Source organism: Seriola lalandi, unplaced genomic scaffold, assembly GCF_002814215.2.
Source record: "Seriola lalandi dorsalis isolate HSWRI2012SDOR001 ecotype SW California unplaced genomic scaffold, Sedor1 jcf7180002054581, whole genome shotgun sequence".
NCBI lineage: Eukaryota > Metazoa > Chordata > Actinopteri > Carangiformes > Carangidae > Seriola > Seriola lalandi.
The window spans coordinates 1,140,638-1,151,255 of record NW_019525134.1 but is presented as its reverse complement, the minus strand read 5'-3'; the positions used below and the strand labels follow the sequence as shown (position 1 = coordinate 1,151,255).

Sequence of the window (10,618 nt, the reverse complement as noted above, 5' to 3'; positions counted from 1 at the left end):
CTGGTGCTGCGTTTAAGTGCTGTCAGAACCAATCACGTCAAAATCCGTTGTACTTAACAGTGTTTTACAGCTCAGTGCCTGAGACCCTGAACAGAAGTGATGTTTTCTGTGGTGAACATCTGGAATGTGTTTCAGTCTAAAACCATGTATATTAACAATTCTCATGAAATAGAAAAAAAAGCCAGAGAATATAAAGACGATTAAACAAAGTTAAATATGTTTTTGAAATATAGGATTAAATCATGAATCAGCTAACACAGGTTTGTTCACTAAATAACGCTGGACAAGTGTTTAATCAAGGCATGAATAAATGTCTCTCTCTAAGTGATTAACAAACACACTAATTGAAGTATGAAGAGAGGCAGGACTGTTGTGTTCTTGGTTCTTATAAGATACGCAGCAGACAGTATGTTGTAGTATTGAGCTGCTGTTTGTACCTTCTGGTGTGTAAAGTTTCATATTGTATTCACACTGATTACAGATGTATACTGGTATCAAAGCTCTCCATCTGTCTGTCTGTCCTGTTATTCTCTCCTGGTTTCAACCCTCCGTCTCTGTTGAAGCGTGAATTCTCTTCGCAGTGATGCATAAAGGAAAGTCCTCTGTGCTGAGGCCCAGGAAACACTGACTGGAACGTCTGCGCTCCATTCACACAAATGAATGATTGTTCACACCGCAGACACAATAATGATTCAAGTCATGACACTGACCTAAAAACGCTGGTGTTTGTACAGCAGGTGGGATTTTATTTATTCTTCTATTAAAGAAATGTGACACAGGAAATGATGTCAGAGTAAAGCGAGATGACCACAGTGACGGCGAGAGACTCTGCGTCTGAGATCACAGAATGTCGCCCGGTCCTCCGGCCTTAAATACACGATGAGACAAGCACAATATCAGATTATCACACTTATAAAACATGTGATGACGCACGCTCCATGGCACCATTGTGGATGTGTATGTGTCTGTATCTGTACTATGTTTCCTGTCTCATTGTAACTGATAGATCCTTTTATTTGTTGCATTATTCCTTTTGTTCTCTTCTTTTCTGGGATTCACTATTTATCATCAAACACTCACAGATGTACAGACTCAGACTGATGAGGTTTGAATGAATGGAGACACAGATGTTTATATTATCTATACAAACTTAATAACCCCCTTTTTGCATTAGTTATACATATGTAATAATATATGATATGCATTATTAGAATTGACATTTTGATACACAATATTCATGTAGATAACTTTCTAAGTTTAAAGAGAATAAACTATTTTTATTTTTTGGCAACCAATCAATGACATTGTGAACTCTCATTTTATTTTGTAAAAACATTCTTCTGTAATTCACCGTTACACGTGCAAACACACAGAAAAGATGTGAAGAACAGTAACAGTGAGGACTGATGCTGGACTCCATCAGTTTTAAAGAGGCGGGTGTTTCACCTCCACGTGGCTGCAGGTGCACCACCTGAACGTGGCCAGGAGCAGCATTACAGATTCATCCTCCACCTTTCAGAGGACTCCGCTGCATCTCATGTTATCTACTGCTGACGTATGTCGCTGTGCTGCTGCTGGCTCCATCGCCTCCAGGTTCAGACTCTGTATCAGTGATAATCACGTCTCCTCCTCAGCAGCATCCTCTCCTCTATTGAGACAAGCCATCAACTCAACCTACTTCATCCACCATCAACAGCACGAGGTTCACATGAAACTTTAATTAGAACCACACTCAGCTCGCCCGGTCCTGTCACTGACATTGCTTCAGTGCTATTTTAAGAGTGGCTCTTGTAACCGCGCAGATACTGGTAGAAGAATTATTTCATCATATACAAAGTGAAATCTGAAAACACATCCAACTTCATACATTAAATCAAACTGGGACGGGGGGATGATTATATCTGAGGAGAGATGGACAACAATTCGGAGGCGTCAGTGGAGGTGTACCAGCTCACAGAAGTGGAGGGAGTTTGGTTGGAAAAAGCTGATAAGGTATTTTATTACATTATGATAATAACCTTCCTGTCTGATGGAGACACTGTGGAAATCAAAACGCAAACCACCACCATATTTTCTGACCCTGCCTGTCATCAGAGACCCGTGGAGAGGGATAATGTAAATATGAAATGCCCCCAGAAATGAAGAGTATATATTTGAGATAAATACATGAAGACTGGTTGAAAAGAGATGAATTTATTATTTAATGAATAAACTGCTGATTGGCAGGTAATGGAGAAGTCACAGGAGAGCCCAACTTTAAATGCGTGGATGGAAATTACGATGAACATTTATAAAATGGAAACGATAACAGCTTCATAAATTAGAACTTACAGCACCCTGGGGAACATGGATTAACCATGTAACACCCTGTAGGCCTGATTTTATTTTCCCAAATGAATCATTTGTTATAGAGAAAAGATCCCTCCTCACCTGTTCATGGTTCTTTTTCACTGACTTTTCAAATCAAGTGACTTCAGTTTGAAATCTGAAATATATTTCATGGAAATATTTGATTGATGCTGAATGTCAATAAAAATTAAATAAAAAATGAACTGTCATATAAAATGTCTGTATCAAATCATTTATTGATTAATTATATTTTATTGAATTATAAATGGATACAAAAGGTATGTGACAAAAAACTATAATAAATACACTTATTAAATAAATAAAAGATTTAATTATTCTGCTTCATGAAATGACTTAATTTATAAACTCATTTGCAAAATGAATTGAAAGCATTAAATTTACCTGCTGAGGTTCCTGACATCTTTCTCACCTCTCCTGTAGCTTTAAATTACATTTAACCCTTTTTAAATTGGTTTATCTACATTTTCTACGTCTCGTGTGTATGTATCTGTGTGTGCACAGGTATCATGATTGTGTTACCAGTGAACTGGTAGACATTGATACTCTCGTTTTTTCTCCTTACTGTGTGTCAGCAGGTTGAAGTTTGAAGCCGCTGATGTGGATACGTGACAATGATCCTGGTAACACGTCGACATGATGACGGTGTCGTGAGGGTGTCATGGACAGAGATTTGGCTTTATTCACTTGATATGATGCAGAGCGTGCACGTTATAATAAAGTCTTACATACTGAACCTCGTCAGGAGCAGCTTCACATGGAGGGTTGGACCATGTTGAATGTTGAGTGTGTGAATAATAAACACCCACTTTTTAAAACAGATGTTTTCTCTAGGTGTAGTTAATCTGTTGAGACGTCCAGGAAACCGCTCCGGCCGTCTCGTTCGGGTCGAGTCAAACATAGAAATATTGCACACATCAGTTCAAATTGCTGGACACTGATTCACTTTCACTGGAGGAGCTGAGGGAGAGAAAATAAACAATTTGCAAACTTTTAACCACCGGCGTCTCCCTGCAGCATGCTGGGAAACTTACTGAGTCATCCATTCACTGCTCTGCTCTGCTCTCTTTGCTTTGGTTTTCATTGTTGTTTGCTTTTCTACACTTTGTAATAAACAGACACTTCAGAACTGTGATATAAAACAATCAGAAATATAATGGGCACCTATTGTTTTTAAGCACATGGACCAACACAGTGACAAAATGTATTGAATGTTCCTGATGTCCCTGGAGTTTCACATAAATGTGTAATCTTTGGCACTATACACTCAACGTCTAACTGATACTGTGAATGGTTAGCTAATGTGTGAGTGGTGGAGCAACGCTTTGCTGCGAGTCTGCAGTCCAGCACATCCACAGCGTTTCACCTGGGCTCGTCAGGGACGCCATTTCTCTCGAGCAGACTGAGGCTCTTTCCCTCAGTTTCTTTCTTCACGGTCTCTATTTGCTCCTCTGAGTGCTGCGAAGCCCTTTGTCCGTTAGTGAAGGTCCATCTTTTATGAACAGACACACGAGTAAACAGCAGTTTTCTGCGGGAGGATCCCGTACAGTGAAGCAGCTCTCCGTAGGCCCTGCGGAAATCCCTGTTGAAGGCTGGATACAGGATGGGGTTCAGGGCTGAATTAAAGTAGCCCAGCCACAGAACCACAGAGTGAAGTGTGTTAGGAGGGTTCGTCTTTTCCCTTATTCCCATGCAGGTGAGGAAGGTGAAGTACGGGAACCAGCAGACGACGAAGGCCCCCAGTACGGCCGCCAGGGTCACCGTGGCTTTGTGCTCTCGGGCTATGGCTGCGGTTGATGCTATTCGTGCAAATGATGGCGTGGCAGCACGAATACGCCGCACCTGAAGAGGTTTGAGAACCAGAGGATACAGAAAACGAGATGAGCTCACTCACTGATCTGATGATAAAGGATTTAAAATAGTGATACTTCACAAGTAACTATGACTTTCTTATTTTGAGTATTTTTAATGTCCTGCAAATGTTTGTTTCCACTAAAATAAAATGCAAAATGATAATAAACACTGACCTGTTCTCGTGCCACTCTGAATATGCAAAGATACATCCCACACATGAGCAGCAGAGGCAGGTAGAATGAGCCAAAGGCATAAATAAGAACATAGTTGTTATTCCATTCAAACTGGCAGTAGCGTCCCTCTTTGTCCTCATCCTCCATGCCCCAGTCCAAGTGCTGCACGCTGTAGTCGTCTGTGTTCCAGCCCAGGTGGATGGGTACAAAGGACAGAGCCAGTGACAAGGCCCAGATGGTGATCATGGCCAGTGTCACCCTCAGAGGGGTAACTCTCCGGGAGTAGCTGAGGGGAGCTGAAATGGCCAGGTATCGGTCCACGCTGATTGCCATCAGGGTCAGGATGGAGGATGTACACAGCATGACATCCAGCGAGATGTAGATGTTACACAGGGCTCCTCCGAGGGGCCATTTCCCGCTGCGCAGCTCCACGGTGGCAGACAAGGGCAGCACCAGCAGACCGAGCAGGAGATCTGTCACTGCCAGCGACACCACAAAGCAATTAGCGATGCGCCACAGTCGACGGCTGAGCCCCACAGCCAGACACACCAGCACGTTCCCACCAATGGTCAGAATGATAAAAGACACCAGGACCAGCCAGCGGAGAGCTGTGGAGATCATGGCGGCCTCCTCTTCGGACGCTGGGTTCACTGAAGCAGTGCTGCTGTTTGTATCTCAGTGGAAACTGTCGACACCGGTTCATCCACTTATCTCCAAAGTTCCTCAGCTGCAGTCAGTTCACTTTCCCATCAGACAAATCCTTGCACAGCTCCTGCGTGTGAAGGGAATCAGGTTCACAAATACATGACTGAGTGGAAAGCATTTCCCAGCCATCGGCCTCTGCTCCGCCCCTGGGGAAGAACAAGAACTACTGACATTAGTTAAAAAATTCACATTTCAGGATATAAACCACACTTTTTTATTTAAAAGTACAACATGTTTATCCTTCTGCCATTTAATGAAACAGTTTAAATGCAGCTGCCTGTTAAAAGTCGAATTACCTGAGATGGTCACAGAGAATATGACCTACAGAGGAACTGTGTGTTAGGCTTGAGGACATTTTTTGTTACTATATATATATATATATATATATATACAAATCCTGATTCTGAAGTTGTTGTCTCCCTATGTTGTGTTATCTAAAATTTACAGTCCAGTAAACAATAGCCTACGGTACATAACAAGAAATAACTCCTCAGTCACAGACACAGGTGAATACACACAGTTAAACTTGTAGCGGTAAGATGAGAGACACAATAAAAGAGATCAACTGGAGAGTATAGTGTAGTATTTATACTCCAATCACACAGCACACATCATGTTCCACTCTCGTATGAACAAACCATCTGACCTGATCTCAGCTCCATAAAGTTTACGCCCACAAGTTAAATATAACAATCCTCCTTCCTCTTCTTCCTCAATCCAACAGTGATGTTCTTCCACCACAGCAGCTGTCCTCATTCCCATGTAGTATAAATGTATAATCCCTCTACACTGTTGTCCATTATAATCCATCTCAAGGTAAAGGAGAATATTCCTGTTTTTCATGTGGCTAGTAGTTCATTTATTTTCACTACTGACATCATTCAGGTTGTACATCACATAAATCGACTTTCTTGAAGGATTTTTGTTAATAACTGGTCAGAGCTACATGTCTGTGGAACTAGTAATGGACCTGGATGATCTACAACACAGAGCGAGGTCAGGACAGGGTGTCTTTGTATAAACATATGTCGAAGCTGGAGGGCTGGTCCCCGTGGAGACGAGAAGATTCACTACAGACAGAAACCATTTCGGTAAAAGCGTGGGCTGCACTTGGTTGTGCATCACTGTCACACTAATACAAGACAAGATCTTCAAAACAGTCATAAAACATTCGGCCGCAGTCTGAGGAGGAAAGTCAGCGAAGCCGAGCTTCTCAAGTTCAGGATGATTCAACAAAACTCACGAGTCTAAAACAATCACGTACCTCCTTTAAAAACCACATTTGGCTCCTTCTAGAAACAAGACAGAAAATATAGTTTCACTCATCATTGGAACTTGATTTGATTTGATTGATGTCATTAAATATATATCAATAATTTCAATATGACCAACCTGGATCAACAAACTTTTTTCTTTCACAGCCCCAGCTGTCCTGCCTCCACATTGATGAACGGAAATGTAATAATAAACAAGATAAATCAATTCACAGTAAGTGCTGATATAATTCAATAATGTCACTCTAAAATGTATGATTCATGTTCCATGAGTTGCACCTGCATCACCTGCACACTTTCAGCTCCATCACTCTTTAAATTCATTTAGAAAATTTGAATGAGGCTCATAATACCAGACGCAGCTCTGACGTGTTTGTGGTGTTTTATCAGCCTCAACGTGTGTGGCCACTGTAGAAACATGTCCAGCTGTAACTGTGTGAGACTGATGTTCCACAGTGTATATATACTGTATTTTTGATAGTGTTGTTTTTAATTTGCTATCTGCGTCTTTATCACGGGAAGCCACCTCATGTACTCCCATAAAAAACAGATGGTAAATTCTCTAATTAAGGTTCTGAAGCAGAGATGAGCTTTACAGCAGCAGACTGATACTGACACTGATAGATCAATCAGCAAATGCAAATATCATCTGTTGTTATTATATATCCTGAACACAACCACCTATGGCTTTAGATCACATGAAAGCAAGTGCCAATTATTTAGTTTAATTGATTTTGTTGTAGAAACTAATTATGGAATTTATGTGTTAAGACCTTCAAATTGTAAAATCTAAATAAAATATCAAATTTAAGTCAAATCGTCACATGACACTAAATCCATACACGGTTGACCTTGAACTCTGACCCCTCTGACCTGTTTGTGGAAGAGGGGGATTTACAGTGTGACACTAAGCTGAGACAAATATTATCATATGGAAGATGTGACACTGTTTATTCTCCTGGTGAAGAATTTGTTTTTGTAATCTCTTATACAGCTACTGCATGCCCATCTGGCTCCGATCAGTCTGTAGCTAACCTCTCTTTGCAAACATAAAAACACAGTGACACACAAGCAATGTTCAAATATTTACGACACGCAGAAAAGCAGGAAGAGCACAAGGAAGCAGAGATGAGCAGGTTCCTACAGGAACCACCTGTCTTTTGTTTTCTGACAATCACTGTGACTCTCTTCAGGGTTTTTCCCAATATAATATCATCCATGCTGTGACGACAAATATAATAACACAAACTGTTTACAGTGACAATGATAACAACGGTGGAAATACAGTTATAAATAATCTAATATACATAATCCTTTCTGTAATGAAGTAGAATTTAAAAAGAGTCACAGCTTTGTTTTTATTGTCGCAGCACAGCAGGAATACTTCACAGATAATTTCCTACGCAAACATCATTGGACTAATAAAATGTTAATGCATCCATAAAAGTTACTTTCAGAGTTCAATACACACAAGTCAATGCTGAAAGGCATTAGTGCAAGTCAAATAAAGTTAAAGGTGAAAGGTCAGATCAGGACAAGCAGACAGACATCTTATATGTGTCAGGCCAACATCTCTGCTTCTGTGAAGAGTAACGGACTGTGAGATTTGTGTCTGTGATTTGTGTAACTGGCAGACAGTAATTAATAATATTAATACATTTGTATAATAATTGAATCAATGTGTATAACAGTTGATAATAGCTCATCATCTGACTTAAGATTATGACCTTGTGTTTCCTAAAGCTATTAGTTAACTGATCAAACTAACCATTGTTGCAGCTTCACCTGGCCATTCAGAGGTTTTCGAGGTTTTAATGTTTTTAATTATGTCAATAGATTCCCCCTCAGGGATAACCACCTCTTGTTTCCATGGTGACTTTGTTTAGATCGAGCTGTGTCCCCAGTCAGCCTGCTGCCCTCATTTAGTGCTACAACAGTCGGGCATCAGCGGCCATAAAGACTCAGAAATCATTTCATACAAAATTCAAATGAAAGCAAATGATCCAAAGTCTCCACTTTCATTTTGCCCTGTCACTGATGTGCACCACAAGACTGAGGTAACAGGTGAAACACGACACTACAGCACCATGATGAGAGCCTGAGATCATTTTACACTTCATTGCATAATTCATTTACTTGTTTTCCAGACACTTTAAAAGAAGTGGGGGAAAAAAATCAGCTCTCATTTTCTTCACGAACAGAAAGGTGTCGGAAGATTCATATTCTCATTTTTTTGAGTGATGTTCATGAAAGCGTCGATTAAAACAGCCTGTCATGTGATCCATGTGATGTGAAAGGCTGCTATATTGTAATTGTGTCTGCTGTACACACACAGCAGCAGCACAGCTACTGCATGACTGTGCATGACAACATGTTTCTCATCAAAAGGCTTATCTTGCTCATTTCCACAGGTCAAATGAGCCACTTTAAAGATGGGTGTGTTAATTACCAATTGGAAGTTATAGAACAGTGTCATTTGATGTGCATCCGCTCCACATAATACATCATCTAATCTAATAGTATGGCACCATGTGTCTGTTTAGCTGCCGTCAATATTGTACAAGTGCATCAGCCGACGACGGTCAGAGAACATGAGCCTGAAAATCCCCCGCATCAAGGGCCAAATTAAGTTTAGCTGGTGAGATGAGTCAACAGTGTGAGATAACAGTGTGGAAAAACATCCGGCCCAGAACCACAGACGATGGGTAAACAGTATAAATCGATCACATGACGACATGTGAAAAGTGAAACCCCCGGAGAGAAGGATGGTAAAGTCTTTGTGACATCAGTTTTAGGGTTTGTGTGCCATGGTCCTCGTGCACTGAGCTTCCTGCACTTTTTTCAGCCACAAATAAAAAAGGAAAGACAAAATTGTATTGGAATGTGGTAATACACAATCATTCGATTATTTTAATACACATATAACTGAACTCACAAAGCACACGGGCAAACAAAGGCCTGCGGGCAGTGCGGCATGCTGCTCTGCTCCCCTGACACCATCAGAGTGCTTTCAACTGAGTGACACAGTGACCCTCCAACATCACTGACCATGTCCCACATTCAACCCTGGCACCCCGACCAGGGCTTAAACCTCCTGATAAGAGACTGACGTGCAGAACAGTCACAGCTCAAAGGTACAATAACGTCCTAACAATGGCTTGGCTTGTGAAAGAGCAACATGCTGCTGCTCGGTCAAGACTGCACCACCCACCTACACGCTTAGTTACAGCCTGTGAATGTGTAACCAGAGAAAATGAAACATAAATGAATCACTAGGAAACACATACATTATTATACATGTCTGGGTCTGAACTTCCTGCAGGAATCTTCATCTTTGTGACGGGGAAGTTTAAACTGTAATGAAGCGTGTGCTCTCTTATCGCTAAGTCTTATTTCTCCACATGAAAATGTAAAAGAAAATTCTAATGTTCAAGGTGTGTTGACTCACCTCACATGGTTTGTCTTAAATGTTCATCAGTTCCCAACCTTGTTCCTAGATCATGAATGTCTTCCTCTGGTTCCTTGAGCCTGCTTATGTCTCAATTTATTCCTCTGTCTCTCTCTCTCTCTCTCTCTCTCTCTCTCACGGTCTTTCTCTGTCTCTCCTCCCTCGGTTCCTCCCGTCTCTGATCTCACAGATGTGTGGACAGACACATGCTCCCAGCATATGCACTTCTCACTCCCTCTAGTGCATTCACTCACCGATTGCACACGAGCACTTTCACTGTTGTTTTAGCCCAAAGATTTATCTCCCCTCGTGTCTCCACATGTGTTTTCATGTTGGATCACGCACCATATCAAGGGGCCCATGCGTCTCATTAGATGAATAAATGGGGAGATTTAATAATCAGCCAATGTTGCTTCCTCGCCTCATGTCCTCATATTGTGATGTTTTTGTAGCCTCTATACTTTGCTTCTGTCCTGTGCAGTGAAGAGATGGTTAGTGTAGGTGAATGTAGGAGGAGATGAGTTCACTATTATCACTGAAAAAAACTGTTCATTCACGTATTGGACAAATTATAATACGGACATGATGATGGCACTTGATGAAAAGTCAGAGGATCACCAAATAAATTTATCGTGAAGGACCAATATCAGTACAAAGTTTATGGAGATCCAACCAATAGTTGTTGAGATATTTCAGTCTGGACCAAAGTGGTGAAAAGATGGACATCACCGTCCCACTCTGCCAGCCTGTATGATATTATACTGTTTACTTTGAAAAGCATTGTCTCTATTAATACT

At 41.0% G+C, this 10,618-nt stretch overlaps 1 protein-coding gene across 1 annotated transcript; it reads right to left on the bottom strand.

The window, feature by feature from the left end:
• Positions 1-2,629: 2,629 nt before the first annotated feature.
• Positions 2,630-9,973, bottom strand: hrh2b (histamine receptor H2b). Its single transcript, XM_023418376.2, has 3 exons — positions 9,822-9,973; positions 4,395-5,245; positions 2,630-4,209 (listed from the first exon to the last, which is right to left on the bottom strand). The coding sequence occupies exons 2-3, from the start codon at positions 5,013-5,015 to the stop codon at positions 3,730-3,732; spliced, it is 1,101 nt and encodes a 366-aa protein (XP_023274144.1). The 5' UTR covers positions 5,016-5,245; positions 9,822-9,973; the 3' UTR covers positions 2,630-3,729.
• Positions 9,974-10,618: the final 645 nt, after the last annotated feature.